This window comes from Plectropomus leopardus, chromosome 7 (genome assembly GCF_008729295.1).
Source record: "Plectropomus leopardus isolate mb chromosome 7, YSFRI_Pleo_2.0, whole genome shotgun sequence".
Lineage (NCBI taxonomy): Eukaryota > Metazoa > Chordata > Actinopteri > Perciformes > Serranidae > Plectropomus > Plectropomus leopardus.
Window position 1 is genome coordinate 18,098,881 of NC_056469.1, and position 17,272 is coordinate 18,116,152.

At 40.6% G+C, this 17,272-nt stretch overlaps 3 protein-coding genes across 3 annotated transcripts; all 3 read left to right on the forward strand.

Annotated features, from left to right (window-relative positions):
• Window positions 1–2,405: 2,405 nt before the first annotated feature.
• Window positions 2,406–4,478, forward strand: hoxa11b (homeobox A11b). The gene is made up of 2 exons (XM_042490581.1): window positions 2,406–3,115; window positions 4,118–4,478. The coding sequence occupies exons 1-2, from the start codon at window positions 2,509–2,511 to the stop codon at window positions 4,348–4,350; spliced, it is 840 nt and encodes a 279-aa protein (XP_042346515.1). The 5' UTR covers window positions 2,406–2,508; the 3' UTR covers window positions 4,351–4,478.
• A 4,263-nt stretch (window positions 4,479–8,741) lies between these two features.
• hoxa10b (homeobox A10b) lies at window positions 8,742–11,183 on the forward strand. The gene is made up of 2 exons (XM_042490611.1): window positions 8,742–9,555; window positions 10,490–11,183. The coding sequence occupies exons 1-2, from the start codon at window positions 8,775–8,777 to the stop codon at window positions 10,762–10,764; spliced, it is 1,056 nt and encodes a 351-aa protein (XP_042346545.1). The 5' UTR covers window positions 8,742–8,774; the 3' UTR covers window positions 10,765–11,183.
• A 1,948-nt stretch (window positions 11,184–13,131) lies between these two features.
• hoxa9b (homeobox A9b) lies at window positions 13,132–14,341 on the forward strand. The gene is made up of 2 exons (XM_042490727.1): window positions 13,132–13,648; window positions 14,103–14,341. The coding sequence occupies exons 1-2, from the start codon at window positions 13,132–13,134 to the stop codon at window positions 14,339–14,341; spliced, it is 756 nt and encodes a 251-aa protein (XP_042346661.1).
• Window positions 14,342–17,272: the final 2,931 nt, after the last annotated feature.

Sequence of the window (17,272 nt, forward strand, 5' to 3'; positions counted from 1 at the left end):
CTGTAGTTTATTTAGTACGGAACAGATTGGACATTTAAAGTGCAAATCTTACTTGCACATTTTACCTAAATAGTATAAAATGGCCCCCTCTGAAATGGTCGGAGGAATCGGGAAAGGCAGGAGGCGCACACAGATTTTCAGGCAGTTAAGTCAAACCACATTCCTAAAGTGTCGAAGAAAATTTCAGGAAAACCAAGAAAACTGCTTTTATTTTTAAATTCCCCTTTAACTTCCTCCTTACAGCCACATCACGCACCAGTGACGCTTACATTTAAATGTATTTTTGTACCTTCAGCTTTTGCATTTTCAGCCACACTGAAAAAATACATCATACATTTATTCCTCTGCAGAAAAATACATGTATGATATAAACCTCAGGAGGTCTTGTGCTGCAGGCTTAAGTTCACAGGTGTTTTTTTCATCTCCTCCTCCAACTTAATTGCATCTGAACCTTTCAAGGCGACTCAGACACAATAAACCAGCCTTGACTTTCATGTGATTGTCTAAGCAGTGACAGAAAAGATAGAAAGAAAAAGACATCAACAAAATCTTTTGGTGTATTAAATTTAATTATCATTTAACCTCAATTTCTTGTTTGGATTGATTGATAATCAATGATAGCCTGCTAGTACATCTATAGAAGAAGATAAATGTTAATTTCATGGAAATGTATTTATATATTTAACGCATTTATTTTCCTCATCCTGGGAGCCGGTTGGAGGTCAAGGTTTACCAGTGTTTTGTTTACATACAGCCAACATGCATAACAGCCACGAGATACTGAAAAAACGTCTCTCTCATATTAATGCGCATGGCTCGGGATAAATAACGTCGCCAAATATTTTCATTGATGCTGTGAAAAACCGTGCTGTAAAAAAAGTTAAGTGAGACAAAGTGGGCCACTCCCGCACCTTCGGCCTGTAGGCTGTTGCTGCGCACGAGGGCCTGCAAAGAATCAAAACAGGAATTATCGTCTAATTTATCATATAAGACTATTTTAATCGCCAAATGAATAACAGTTTCACTGTTGAAGTCGAACAGAAAACCACCTGGGCGGAATGAAATATTACACAGTCTCTTAATGCTTCCCTGCACAGGACAAATTCACATGGCTTTGATGTATGAAAATTGAATTTGGACTAAATTCCGAAATTGGATGCATAACAGGATAAGTGATATGTGACACATGTGCCCACTTACTGAGCAGTGATGACAAATGAAAATGGATTGGAGTGTAGGAAATAGCCCGTGTCCAAAGGCTTATATTGGGCGTTGCAAAGAGGGTACAGGCGATGCAAAGACTGGAGCACCCTTGGAAATAAACCTACATTATTCTAAGCCTATTAACATAATCTGTATGTTTACATTAAATGTTAAGGATGCTTTGCTGCATATACTGCATGCATATACCAGCTGCTTAGCCTCATATGAGCTTCATTGAGACTGCTTTTGGTCATCTTGCCTACTTACGTGCACAAACAGACAAATCCATCGTGAACTTAAATTTGCACCTGAAGTCTGCAACAGAGTCGAGCTGCCAAATTTTAATTATACCGAAAATGCAACTCCAAACTTACATATAACAGCCATAAGAGAGATAACCAAGCTTGTCTTTCCAGGCCTTTTGTCTTTGTGTCCCCGGCTGCCAAACTGGACTGATGCCTGACAAAAGTGCAACATGGCTCGCATTGCCAAACTAAATATAGCGAGAGGAGCTATGTTAAAGTCACACAGAGACACGACGAAGTCATACCTGCCATTTGCTCAATGATAAAATCATTAAAAATAGATTTAATTGGCTAAAATAGCTTCCAAAGTATTTTACGCATGTGCGTAACAGGCTTCCATTGTAACATGCCATATCAAACCCCAATCAAACGCGTTCTCTATTTTGACCTATAAACTTTTGTGCCACAAGGATTGAGCCTCACGTGCATAGGGAAGACTAAGTCGTCTTGGTCTAAAACGTCTTCCTCTGTAAAATATTTCAAACGGCTCTGAGGTTAAGGTTAAGGTGAGGGTTATAGGTTTAAAACGAACTTATAGATACAAATTGGCAGGTTAAGCAGCGTGGCGTGAAATTGGATGTAATTCTCTGTTCTGGTCCACCTTGTAATTTGGTAATTTAACGATAGCAGTCCACAGCCAGATAGAAGTAACTCCACGGAGGCTCTACAATGAAAAGGAACCCGTTTTTAAAACGTTCAAAATAGTCTAAATTGTGTCTGAGCAAAATTCAGTCTCAGTATTTTTCCCTTCCCATATAGTCAAAGGTCTACTTTATAAACTCATTGACTCATATAGGCTACACATTGAGGCGTAGGCTATCTGTCATTTTGTGCCAGTGGTCACATGGCTTTGGCCCTCAGGAATGGATAGAGATGGATCCCCACGTCAGCTTGTACGTCTAAGGATTTCTGCTCCACCAGTCTGCCTCAAAGTGACTGGAGCGCAGCGCCGCGGAGGAACTATGCGAGGATTATTATAGGACGTTTCCAATAGCAGAATATGGATTTTGATGAGCGGATCTCTGGCTCTAATATGTATTTACCGAGCTGCACTTACTACGTCTCCGGAGCAGACTTTTCGGGTCTCCCTCATTATTTAACCCAGAGCCAGTCCTCTTGCCCCATGACATACCCCTACCAGTCCTCAGCGCTGCCACAGGTCCCGTCCGTGAGAGATGTGGCTTTCAGAGACTATGGGATTGATACTTCCAGTAAATGGCACCACAGCAGAGGGAGCTTGTCACACTGCTACCCCGATGACATCGTGCACAGGGACGGCTGGACGAGCGCGACCTCCAGGGGGGGAGAGGTCCTGGTGAAAGGCAGCTCCAGCGCCAGCCACTCCTCCAGCTCCTCCAACCCGACGCCGGGCTTCTATGGCAGCGTTGGCAGGAACGGCGTCCTGCCCCAGGCGTTTGACCAGTTCTTCGACACAGCCTACGGGAGCGCGGAGAGCAGCACGACGTCCACAGCACAAGCGACAGACACAGAGAGACACGCGGCCAAAACAAGCCCCGCTCCGGTTCACCCGGGCTCGGACACGGCGGAGAGTTGCAGCCCCAAGTCGTCCTCCGGCCACAGCGAGGAGAAACAGAGCAAAAGCAGCAGTGAGTAGCCCCGTTCAATGCAACAAGGAGAAAAATCTAACGCGTTGCTCTTAAAGCTTTTTATATGCTGTTTTATAAGCACGTAAGGTTTATGGAGGGCCTGCAGATTTACCCTATAACAAAACTATGTTATAAACGACAAGATCACGTGCTTGGGATTGAAATTGGCCGTGAAGACTTTGGCGTTAAGCTTGTCTTCCAAGATTTTCAAACAAGATATCCACTTTTTTTCCCTTAAGTGTGCGCGTAAAAATCCTCGTATAGTTAGCCTATAAATTTAATTAGTATGCCAAATAATATTTATGAATATTATATCCTTTTTAAAAAGTTTTTAAAACATATATCTCCCATGTTTGTGTCCACTTGATTATATTTAGTTTCGTCATATGTATATATTATTTTTAACTTTTTAATGTGCTTGCTTTTGAATTTCCAGTTTATTTTATTCTGGGTTGACTGCACTGGGCTGCTGTGGCATTTTAATGTGATTTAGGAGCGGATTTAGGTTTAACCCCTGCTCCTTATTCAAAGATAAATATTTAGAGATTCACTGGATTTTTGTTGGATTTAATTCAACAACTGCTTGTCATGGAATTTGCTGTCACTAAAGCTAAAACAACAGCTCTTTACGCACAGTAAAACCAGGAGGGGACAATACAAGCATATCATATATACACGACCCCCATGACTGGTTTAGGCCCGCGCCCTTACTCTTAAAAAGCAGCCGGTATGGTGTTACAGATTTCAATAAGTTTTCACTTGCACACTTCCCACATGCAGCCCCTCCATGCACAACGTACATGCCCCACTATCAAGTCCACTCTTTGTTTACAAATCTCGGTCCTGTAGGCCTGAGTGGAGGGAGACACTTGAACTCTGCTCCTGCAGACCACCACCGCTGCTGCAGAGCAGGAAATAGACTAATGATTTCATGTACTTGCAATGTGCCTATAATATCTCGTGTTGACATTTGCCTTTTTGTGTATTTATCATTCAATTCAGGTGGCCAGAGGACGCGCAAGAAGAGGTGTCCATATTCAAAATATCAGATCAGGGAACTGGAGAGGGAATTCTTTTTCAGCGTTTACATAAACAAGGAGAAGCGCATGCAGCTCTCTCGGATGCTCAATCTGACAGATCGCCAGGTCAAAATCTGGTTTCAAAACAGAAGGATGAAGGAGAAGAAACTGAACAGAGACCGTTTACAGTACTTCACCACTAACCCCCTACTATAAACATTCAACAAAGACTGACTTTCACATGCAGCCATTCGCACACTCAAGATTTCACGTTACCTGGACGGGATGACGATTTTTTTTAATGTGCCAGACGTTATAAAGAATTCTACTATTTATACACTATTTTGTCATTAAACACCGTTGGCTCTATTATTATTATTATTATTATTATTATTATTATTATTATTATCATTATAATTTATTATTATTATTATTATCATTTTTATTATTATACGTTGGTGGTCGTGGTATTCTGCCTGCCCGACCAATCAACAATTTCCAAATTTTTAAGGTACGTGGTTGCGTGTATGATTTACGCGGAAAACCAGATGTGTCCGGATTAATTTTATATTATTTAATAATACACATGGAGATAATTTTACTGCGATTAAAAAAAACGTATTTTTCCCCCTTAAATATGTAGAATATATAAATTTGTAGAATTTATTTTTGTTTTTATGCACATTTACGCAAATTTACGCACGCACACGCATTTTTTGAGGCCAGAAATCTTGACATCAAACTACTGTTCGTGTTTTCTTCTTTCTCTTAATATTTTAACTTTATTGTACAAATACAACTCCGGTGACTGTAAATCTATTTTGTGTGTTTTGGAATTATATCAGACCTCGCCTGACACTGTTGGCGGTGAAGACCTAATCTGACACTGTTGGCAACTGACCCCAAAATGTACCGGTCAGTGCTGCATAGTTAGAGAATGAGTTAAAATATAATCTGATATCAGTTCATCCTTTTCATGCATGTTAACTCTGATATTCGGTGATATTTAACATGTGTGCTTGACCCTCAGTGCAGGCGCTTTGTTGAGCTCTTGGCCGTAAAGTGGGATTATTCCCGAACTTCATCCAAAAGTCCAACCGCTGATGAAAGCGCAAACCCCCAAATGAAACATAATCCCATACTTTGTTTTATATGCCAGCACGTGGATCGTATCAGATGCATGATATGTAGGTCGGATGCTTTTTTATTCCCTCATGGCTGGAAATTAGATCCTCTGAAGTTATTGTTTGATATCCATTACAAAGGAGGCTGATTTCTGACCTAACATGCCTGTTAAATTTACTGAAACAATCTTGACAGTTGTTTGAATTCTTATAGATATACCAGGCCGCCTCTTAAAAAAAAATAAATAAAGAAAATCTATTTTTGTGATTACTCTCATCAAAGTAGGCTATATAGTTTCTGAAAGACTTCATTCATTTCATCCTCTCAAAGTCAGCTGACCCATAAGGCAGTGACATTGGGATAAATAAAGGGGCGGACTCAGATCACTTACAATCCTGTATTGTCATGTGTTTATAATCTGACGTGGTTTAACCCAAATATCCCACATTAGTCTGATACTGAATATGATTTTAAACCATGTGGATTCATGTCAATCTGCAAATAAAGGTCAAATGAAGCTCGCGCAAATAAAAAAGATGGGTAAAAAATGGCTTCAGGTGGTTTTGTATCCACCACTAGACCCCTGAAAACAACTTGAATGGCCTGCCATAAGCTAATAAGGGCCCTGATTCCTTCCTTATACCGTGCATCCTGTGAGGCTCCCAGGAATTCCGCTTTGATTGCTGCACATCCTCCCAGTTGCTCCAGTAACTTGGCCATAAAACGCGGATTCGTCTGGAGCATTTGGAGTGTAGTGCAATAAAGCGTCTGAGACCAAGGTTATTAACTGTGACTAAGGGGCTGAAAAACAACGGCTGGGAGCACTGAAAGCTTGTGTTCACGGACCTTTCCGGCGTCATTTGTTTCAGCATCTTACCGTGGTCGGAATATTCTGCGTTTGAGTCGCGCTGCGGTGTCTAGGCCCTGCTGTCCTCTGTCCACTGGGTGGCGCTGCTCCGATCAATGTCATTGCCGTGAATTGAGATATAAAAGAAGTTTGACTCGCCGCTCAGCTGCTTTAAAACATGTCAACACATCAGGATTTCAATGTTAAGGTAGGCACAGAAATATTATCACGAGCGTTTTATCACTGAGAGGGGTTTCTTCATGTGATTTAAGAAAGCGGGTCTATTTTTTCTTGTTTATCCCACTTCATCCCCATCTGAAAACAAATCATTTTATCATTTAAAAATGGGGAAATGTTATTATGTGATGAAAGCATGTGCTTGCAAAATTACCATCAGTAAGCAGTGAGTTTGTTTCTGTGAGGATCAAATTTAATGCAGGTTCTCAGGTTGCAGTTTTGTAGAATTTATAGGCCTGGAGTGACTAATGCGCACTAAGAAATAAGATCACAAGGGCCTACATTACAAACACTTCGTGGCTCACTGACTTTTAGAATCCCACACAGTTTAAAACGTATACCTATAATTTCATACATCTCAAATTGGATTTATGGTGTTTAATCATAACGTGAACAATGTAAAAATGTGAAAACCTGGATAGTATATGGACCATTTGTTCACTTTGATTTTAAGATGCAGCTTTGATACAAGTTGTATGCGTCCTGTATGTGCGTCCTTGTGCGTGCGCGCTGGCATGGACAGACACCAACAGAGAGACATTTTGACGCACAACAGTCTGTACGATTTTCATTAATTTTCTAACCCTGTTTTTTCAACTAAATTGATTAAATTAATTGAATTATTAAATAATTATAAATAATTAAATTAAAAAAAAAGTTTTATGGGAATAATATAAGAGCAGCTCACCCACAGCGCACACTGAAACATCACAGGAAATAATCCAGTAGGGTTAATGATTATTATCATTCATCGCAGCCAGACATGCTGCAGGTTTGACGCCATATAAAATGGCTGTACATAAACTGCAGCTCTGTTTTCTAGACTGTATGGCTCCAGACTTCAAGGAAAATCGAGGTAGCCGATGTTGTATTTCACCAACCTTTGGAGCTATCTTTGGTCTGATCTAAATCTGGAGGCCTGTGTTATAAAATCCTAACTATTGTCTTTTAAGTAGGCATGAGTTGATGTATGTCTGACCTTTTTTTTAAATTTCTTATTTTTTTGCAGCAATCCAGGTTAACAATTTCCGTTTACTGCTTTGTCATATCATTTTTAAATTAAATTCAGTGGCGAAGTTGTTTTACAATATGACCAATTTTTGCTCTTGCTTATTTTGAATGAGGGCAAAATGTACACGATAAAGACGATTGGACGTCCTTAATGTTAAACAATTACTTTCGTGCTTTGCATGCAATGCGGGTATTTTTTATTTTTTGTTTGTTCTGGTTATAGTTTTTTTTTATTTTTCCCATTACCTCAGCCTCAGATGCGTAGGCCTGAATATATTTCGTAAAAGGCACAAATACCATAAAGGCAGAGACGGCGAAGGTCTTTCATGTATTAAAAACAAAAACAAATATAAATAAAGTTTAAAAGGTGTATTTTACTTGTGAATGGAATAGATTTTAGGAGACGTCCATTTGACATTTAACCTAAATTAAATTTAGAAGGAGGGGGATTATAGGCCTTAGAATGAGAGTGTGTGTGTGTTTCTTAATAGACAGTAGGTAAATTAGTGACATACAAACTCTCGGTGTTTCTGTGAGGAGATAATAGCAAGATTAGCAAGTTCTAATGTCATCTATGCAGTAACGACCTACATTTCGTACAGTCTTGCCAATATGAAATGATCATTAAGAAAAAATGTAGCTCCAGGGCATTGTTCAGCTTTGGCGATTACTTCACTGTGCCTGCGTGTCACCTTTCTGAATGCTCAACAGAGCCTTTGCAGTAAAAGGTGTCTGGATGCTATCATGGCTATTGCACCCGCAATATTCACACCACAATCAGATAAGCTCCAGGGCTCTAAAGGAAGTGACTTTTGCACGGGATTGCCCAGCAATGTAGCGACATGAAACACAGTCTACACTACTTTTGGACAGTCCATGAGGAATTTAAAATAAAAAAAAAAGAGGGGTGGGGGGGTGGTCCAAAAATAGTCATGCGAGCAGCACAAGAAGGGTTAAGAGTCCCACGACCAAAGAGTCACACAGGACCTTTTTGGAACTTTGATGCACCCTGTGCTTCTCAGAGGCACCCTTCATTTTTACAGTGCTGTAAAAGTGGCCATAAAGCTATGCATTGTACATAATTGTTAGGGACAGCTTTCAACAACCGAGTTGTCAAATAGGGGTTGTTGTTGTTAAGTTGGCACAGGCAGCTCTGGGCTTATAGGATCCAGGCTCAGGATGTGAAACTCCAAATAAGATTTAAAGAATTTACCTAAAACCCTCTGATGCCCCCCCTCCCCACACTACACACACACACACACACTTTTCTCTTTACTTAGCCTAAAACAAAATATACGACACAGTGGAGCTGTCTGCTCGGACTGGGAGGAGTCTGTAGTCGCCTGGTGTTTTAATTGGCTGCAGGCTACAGTGAGAAGCGTGAGTATCAGTAATTATTCAGCAATGTTTTGCACAAGAAATGTCAGCCAGAAAGGGCTATCTTCATCCTCCGTCAAATTATACCACAACGATGACATGCCCCAACAACCAAGCTGGAAATTCATTTTTCGTGGACTCTTTAATCAACGTGAGAACCGACAGCGGTTCATATTACCAGAGTAACGGTGTGTATTTGCCACCGGCGTCGGAATATTCATATGGACTCTCCGGTGGCTCTTGTTTCCCGGGGATCGGTAAACGCAACGAGCCAAGCACCCAAAGCGTGATCCCGTCTTCTGCTCCGTATGTTCAAGGGATGGAAACGTGGCTGGAAACGTCGAGATCCTGCCGGGTGGATCAGCCCAGCAGCGGCCAGCATATGGCTCAGTGTTCATTCTCCCCGAATATAAAAGAGGAGAGCGCTTATTGCCTTTACGAGTCTGACAAATGTCCTAAAGGAGCAACAGTAGATGACATTTCCTACTCGTCTGCATCATGCCCGGTCACCGGCAGCTCTCTGCCAGTCCCCGGCTACTTCCGCCTGTCTCAGACGTACGCGTCCTCCAGGCTTTACCATGATATTCAGCCAAACATGAATCACTTTACACTGCAACGACCTGCCCGCGTGGACAGCCAGCAGCCCTCGCAGCCTCAGACTGCCTCAGCTGAGCCGGAGCGGAGGGAGAGCCGCGAGGAGGCGCCTGTCCCTGCGCCCTGCGCCCCGGCCGGAGAGGAGGACAGCCGCCTGTCCTCGGAGGGCTCATCCTCCCCTGAGCCTGCTGAGACATGTAGCGCGGAGTGTCCAGAAAAACCCGTCAAAGGTGAAGAGTCGATTGTAGGAATGCGATGCTGGAATACCAGCATAGTGGGGCATGCACGCATAATTCTTAGACTTCCTGTGTTTTCTACCCAATGGTTTATGGAATGCACGAATGCTCATGGTCTATTAATGTATTATTATCTAGGTCAACAGTCAGCCACTCACAGGTTTGCCTTTAGCACGTATTTACCGGTTTATCAGGCATGAGGCAAAATTGAACGTGACTTAACCAATCAGCGCCGAGGAGCAGAGCTATTTTGCTCCTAATATCTGCGTTTAGATCACAAATACACTGCTATATCTGTGCTTTATTGCAATGCTATTCAAAAAGCCTTATTGGTTTATTTAACAAGCAATTATTTGAAGTTTTGATTATTAAAAAACACACGAATTATCCTTTTGTTTGTAGATATCTTCATTTAGGGAAACTACAACGGATTATCCAGTGTATCCATTTGTCCCGTGCAGGACTCTGTTGTCATTTGTCCGCGCATCAAAGCCACAGGCCCTGCGATAATTTCAGCAGACTGTGTAGTCTGGGGTTTTATGTCTTAATAAAGGTGCAGTTGGCCACAGACTGCTTAACGGGGCAAATAGTTTCTGATAAAATGCTGAATTGCAGCTGTATGGGAAATCCACATAGGTGTGTGACTGTGCGTAAAATGGTTGTAAAATCAAATAGAACACAAAAACCAGCCATTATACGGGTAGTTATACTCTGTGTGGTTGTGTTGTCAGAGTCAGGCCAAATAGTAGAATTTAAACACCAAATTCTACATAGTGAAAACACAAATTTACAATACGACATGTCAAGTTTTCCTTATATTTGATTTTAAATCTTCTTAGTCCATCTTTTCTAAAAAATGTCTTCGTATGATCTATGATCTTTTTTTGCCTCACCTGTTGCCTAATATAATGCTTCATTTTCATCACAGGAGATGGTAAAATGGAAAGCACGGCCAACTGGCTTACAGCTAAGAGTGGACGAAAGAAGCGCTGCCCCTACACCAAGCACCAGACTCTGGAGCTGGAGAAGGAGTTTCTCTTCAACATGTACTTGACTAGAGAGCGTCGCCTGGAGATCAGCCGTAGTGTGCACCTCACTGACAGGCAAGTCAAAATCTGGTTCCAAAACAGGAGGATGAAACTGAAAAAAATGAGCCGGGAGAATAGGATCCGAGAGCTCTCCAGCAACTTCAGTTTCTCATGAGACTGTGCGTCTTTGGCGCCCTCCTTCATCCATGGCAAGGGCGCCTGTGCAGAGCCTTCCCAACCCAACTGTGAGAATGTCCATGGAAAATAGGACCCTACTGCTAACTTATTGATTGTTGTTCTTTCCTTATTTTCACGTCTGTTTTATTTTGTCGTGGATATGTATTTATAAATGACTACATTTGTATCGTTGTGTTTAAGATGTTCAGAATGTGACCACAATGTTTCAGAGCTTCAGACTTGTACAGATTGTATAGTCAACCTGAGTGAACCATTGGAATTTGCATGCTTGACCAACCCTTTGGGATACGTGTGTTACAGTTACATGTAGACCTTTGTGTGACAGCTAAGGAGTCCGAGAGGTCTGATGAATATTTGCACATTTTGCTGGTCAAATTAATAAAACCATCCCTGCAACTGCAGACTTCTTATTTCATTTAGAATGACAGGCTAGGAGCTGCGCACTGTTTAAGTCTTAAAGTTGGCACAGGTACAGTGCATGGTGCTAATGTCTTTGTGTTTTGGACCGGGTCCGCTCTGTGCACAGTAAATATTATAACAGTGGTGGAGGGTAATGTTCTTCATAGTTTAGGCCTGTGATAGATGTCTGGCGGCTGTGCGCACTTCGTTGCTTTTTGTCCTTGACATCAGACTTAAATGTAAACCACACAACCAGTAAAACCTGTTTTCCCCCTTTATAATTATTGTTATTTAAAAATATTTTAAACTGTGAATAAGTGGATCCTTGCTGCAAAACGAAGACAAACTATTTTTTAACGGTAAACTATTTTATTTGAAGACATAGGTAGCGGACTAAAACAGTCCAAAACAATTTGAGGACTGCCGCAGAGTCATGATTAAATTGCTATTGTCTTTTACGTACGTTCATTTTTCTAAAATTCGGTTTGACCTTTTAAACCAAGAAACTACATAATTTCCACACATTGAAAACACTTAAACATGTTATGTACACCGATATTCCTGAAGAGGAGAGCATGCTGTTGAGTGGTTTAGGTAGTCTCATGTTGTTGGGCTATAATATTTCTCCCACAACATGAAACTGCCTTGATTACCTCAGTAAAACTCGTCGCATCATGAAAAGTGAATCACTATTAATTAATGGTGGAATTTATTAATAATTTGGCGCAGAATACTGCGAACACATAAAACATTATTATTCCAAAAAGTGCAATAAAGTGTTTTATTGTTGTGCGTAAAAGAAACTCTTTACCTGTTTTTTTTCTTTGTGGGTTTTTCACAATTAAGCTACATTCTGTTATATCTGGTTACACTAAATCCAAGATATACAAAGTTTCAACATGTCTGTAATTTAAAACAACACCTGCAGAGGATTTTGAGCGCATCTGTGTGATCCAAACAGTCGGAAGTAAAGACGCAGGCTTGGAAATGAAAGGATTAAGACTTGCATGTGTCCAGGGGAAGACTAAAGGACAGACAAGGCCTCGGTTATGATCATTGCAGTCTGCCAGTTGCCTCGCTGTAGGAAATGCCGGATGCGTCTGCTTGCCCGGGAGAAAGGACACAAAGGCCGAGCTTTATTGGTGATATTTAGCTTAGACAGCCAGGTTGTAACCTTAAGAAAAACAACCCAATTGCCCGTGATAAAAATGACTGTTATATAGCACCCAAATAACCTCTCCCCACTTTCCGTTTTTAGATTACCTTCAAAGTAGAACCACAACCCTGCAGACGCAGCATTGCGCATCTTGGAAACTGTCCCTTAATATATGTTTTGATATTGCAAACTCCAAATGATGCTTTAAAAAATGTCTGGTTGTTTAATTGAATTTAAAAGGTCTTGAAAATGTTTTATACATCAACCAAACAAGAGCCAGAAATATCTTCCCAAAGTAAGAGGCTTACAGATGGAGATCATTAAACTAATATCAGTCTTATATATTTTTTAGAATAAATAATCCCATTACTATTTAAAGGAAGATTGTTTGGTGCTTTTACAAAGCAAGGCTTTAAAGTAACAACCCCCTCCCCCGCTCATTTTATCTTAACGGTGTTCGATTACAACAACATCAAATCTTTTCACAAAAATCATAACATTTATTGCTTATAAAACGAAATATTTCCCAATAAAGGAGCGGGGACTTGCTATTAAAATATGGTGGGGAAAATGGAGGCCATTTAGTTGAGCAGCAGGCTGATTTATTATTTATTGTTCTGTCCCACGGTCACGTGTTTGGGGCGCCCTATCCAGTCTTGGGCAAGGTTCAACTTGCTGGACGCATTGAGCCTCTAGCTGGTGCAAGAAAAGAAGCACATTTTATGCAATGAATGTGTTTTTTCTAGGTGTTGCAAGACTATAACGCGTTGTTTTGTGCATTTTTTTGCAATGTCGACGTTAGGAACGAGTTATTATGTTGAGTCGCCTATTCTTCCTGAGCAGGAAGATATGGCACCGAGATACTCGTCAGCTGCAGGGGTGGAGCAGGCGATGCTCACCGAATATGGCGGACAGGAATCTTGCCCTTTGCAGACGAAATCTTCTATTTTTGGCGGATCTTGGAGTCCCATCTCAGCTCATCCTCCGAGCTCAGCCGCACCGACCTACATACATCACCATTACACGAGCGGGGACAGCGATGGCATGTTTACGCGCTCCTGGGCGTTGGATCCCGTGTCTGCGTCTCTGTGTTTGACGGGATTACCATCGACAGCCATGCATTATGAGATAAAACCCGAGCCTCTGATTGGGAGTGCAGATTGTACAACTTTGGAGACGCACACACCTCTTTTGTCTGACATTGAAAACGGAGCGTCCCTTGCGGAGATTCCCTGTGAAACCACATCCGCTCCTAAAGCCACAGAGGAGAGCCCGACAGCAGAGGACAAGAGGGACACAGATGCAAGTAAGACATACATTGTTTTCATTTGACTCTCACTTTATGAATGTACTTAGACGCACGGAAATGACATTAAAAGCTTGAGGATGTGGGGGAATTGTTTGGAATGTCACAGGCTTGATTTCGTATAGAAATGTGTATAGTATTTGTATATCAAACGGTGTTTAGGCTCAAAGAGATAGTGACTTGATCTTCTGCAAAAAATAACATGCATATTCTTCAAGGTGATTGACACACTTCACGGCATAATTTTACACAAATTTAACAATAATTTAGTGAGGAATTTTCCATTCCCAATCCTCAAATTGCTCGTGCAGGTTGAAAATAAAACAATAATTTCTATTCATGCAGAAAAAACATGTCATTCCCAAATGACAAAGTCAGTAGACTTCAGTGCTGTTTATGAGTCTTATTCTGAGAGCGTTAACTCTCTGGTTTTGACCCCCCCTCCTGTTTCTAGATAACCCATCGTCCAACTGGCTTCACGCAAAGCCCACCAGAAAAAAGCGTTGTCCATACACAAAGCATCAAATCCTCGAACTGGAAAAGGAGTTTCTCTTTAACATGTACCTCCCCCGGGATCGTAGATACGAGGTAGCCAGAGTGCTGAGTTTGACCGAGAGACAGGTGAAAATCTGGTTTCAGAACCGCAGGATGAAGATGAAGAAAGAAAACAAAGACCGGCGGAGGGACAGTTAACTGGTTTTGGACTGATGGTGGATTAGAGGGAGGAGGAGGGGGAGGGAGAGGAGGAAGAGGGGAGCCTGTCTTTAATATTCCTGACCTGTTACACATGTTGTTGTAAAGTTTGTGTTGTTAAAAACGATGCTGGATGTTTTTTTCCTCCTCTATGAGATCCAGTGTTTCATGTCTGTGAGAGGACAAAGTGTCTGGTCAGAGTTTAGATGTGTTGTATTTGGCGCACAGATATAGTTATTATAGGCCATTTGTTATTTGCATGAAATGACCCTTGACTACCTGAATGTCTTTCAGCTACCTATTTGCATTGTTTATTAAGTTATTGTTTTTTGCAATCTAGATGTTTATTTTATTTTTTTTTTAAACCCCAACGGGTTTTGATCCATTTGTGAAAACACTGTGCACACTTCGAATACCTCGTCGTTCCTGGTTTCATCTAAAATAAAAGTAGTTTGTTTAGCACACAAAAAAACTATTATGGATTATTTATTTGCTATCATTTGTTGCTTAATATTAAAACAGATATTTTAACACGTTTCAAAAAATGCTGCAAATTAATTAAATACTATTTTTTCTTTTTCTGTTTCTGTTTCTTTTCCTTTCATTTCCTCATCCTTTTTACAATTTAGTGCTCTGTTCACCTTAAAAATTTCAAAACTATTCCCCCAAAATACACGTTCCCCTTATTTATTTAATTAAAAAGGACTAAATTGGAAACCCCGAATACTCCTCTGGTTTATAACCACTAAGTGTTACGGCGCAAACAACCCAAACAAGCCACAGAAAAACTTCCCAAATCCTGTGCAGATATTTTTTTCCTCTCAAAAAGGCTTTTCTTTTAATCTCACTGGAAGAAAGTTGCTTTCACAATAATAATATTTATATATTAGGCCTACAAAAATATTATTGTGGAAATTAGTGCGAAATCTTAATTGTAATATGACCAATAACTCTAAAGAGTCCAGGCATCCCGTTAACCCGAAATATTAAGATGATAAATACATAAATATTTTTTGGGATATCCTTTGATCCAAAAGCTTAAAACATTAAGAAGTTCTTACATAAATAAAATCCGCAGTATCGAATAGCTTGAGGAGGCAAACTAACACCATACAGGAATGCAACCATTTTAAATTCAAAGTCACAATAGTATATAAACCAACAGTGTTTGTATGTATATATATATGTATATATATATGTGTGTGTGTGTGTGTGTGTGTGTGTGTAACGAGATGCCCTCCTGCAGTAAACGATCACAACCTCAACTGTTTATAAGGTGCGAAAACAGCAAAGCATGTAGAGGCTCCGTGACAGCAGTAAACCAGCATTTCAATAAGGCTCGTGATATTACTGTTGTAAGATAGCTCTGAAGCACTGCTGTAGCGCGCGCGCACGCACACACACACACACACACACACACACACACACACACACACACACACACACACACAACACAGGAGAGGTGGAGGGAACGGCAGGACTGCAGATGGGTCTGTCTGTCTTAAAATGTCTAATTACTTTACAACCGTCTACCAACAATTAGTCTGTCTCAGTGCAGAAACGACCGTTTGTTGTTTTGTGCAGCAACAGAGCTCTCAGGACATCACAGACACACACAAACACAAACACACACACACACACACACACACACACACACACACACACACACACACAACACACACACACACACACCACACACTAACATGTTATGCACACTAACAATAGTTTCCAAATAAATAACGCAACAAATATAACTTAACCTATGAGAAAACGTAGAAAAGTAGAAATGTATTCAGTTAAAAATAGTCTAAAACACACCGAATCTTAAATTATGAAAAACAATAGCGTCCTGGTGATACTGGTCCTGGTCCTGGTCAGAGCTACTTGCTGGTCTGAGTGCTGCTGTGCTCTATCCGCCAGCAGGTGGAGGCAGCGGCTCATTTGAAGAACAATGTTCAAACTGGATGATGCATTCACGGCACACCAAGCCCACTCCTCAGTTATTACCTGTTCGAGTTGTGTCGCTTTCGTCGTAAAACATCTGATCCTGCTACATGTTGTGTTTTATTTTAAGGTGGTATATTATGTCATAAATTTCTTTTTAAGAAATCCGAATTCAATTAAAAGTTCGTTTCTGTTTGGTCAGGGGTTCCTTTACATTTTTATTGAAACTGTTTATCAAATTCCTTATGCTTTTATGCTATGCTTTTAGAACGTAGTCATGTGGCCTCTCTAATAAAAAGATGAAAGTAGCAAGAGGACTTTTATTTTGACGGAATTGAAGGCATTTCCTCCAAAAATTGATGCAAAAAAGATACAAATTGTGCATAAAGATGCACCAGTCTGCAAAAAATTTAAGTGATTGATGCTTTAAATGTCCCTAGGGAATACCCAAAATCCAAAGTGTCATGTGTCCTCCCCTAATGTTGAAACAAAACCTATGCACTTACTTTTAAATGCCCAATCAAATAAATACATGTTCCAATAAATACCAGAAATGGGAGACTGACTGTTTGAAACCTGGACTGACATCCCCTTTCTTGTGCTGGTTTCAGACACCTTTCACAGATATACCACTTCAGACCCTGAGCAAATTGACGCAATTTCTTTGAACATCATGGGAAAAAGGCAACTTCACGAGAAATGCTCCACACATTGCAAGAAAATTGGAGCTTCAGAAAATTATTTTCTAAAGGTGGGGGGAAAATATCTAGAGTAAAAAAGAAAAACCTAGGAAATCTTTATTATTTAAGCGCCTTTCCCGGGCCATTCTCTCTCTCTCTCTCTCTCTCTCTCTTTCTCTCTCTCTCTCTCTCTCTCTCTCTCTCTCTGTTAATTTCCAGGTAATTTTCTTCTATTTTTAACTAATTTCTTGATAATTTTTGGGTCGTTTTTTCTTTCATTGCTTCTTCCCATGTTTCTGAAAGAAAC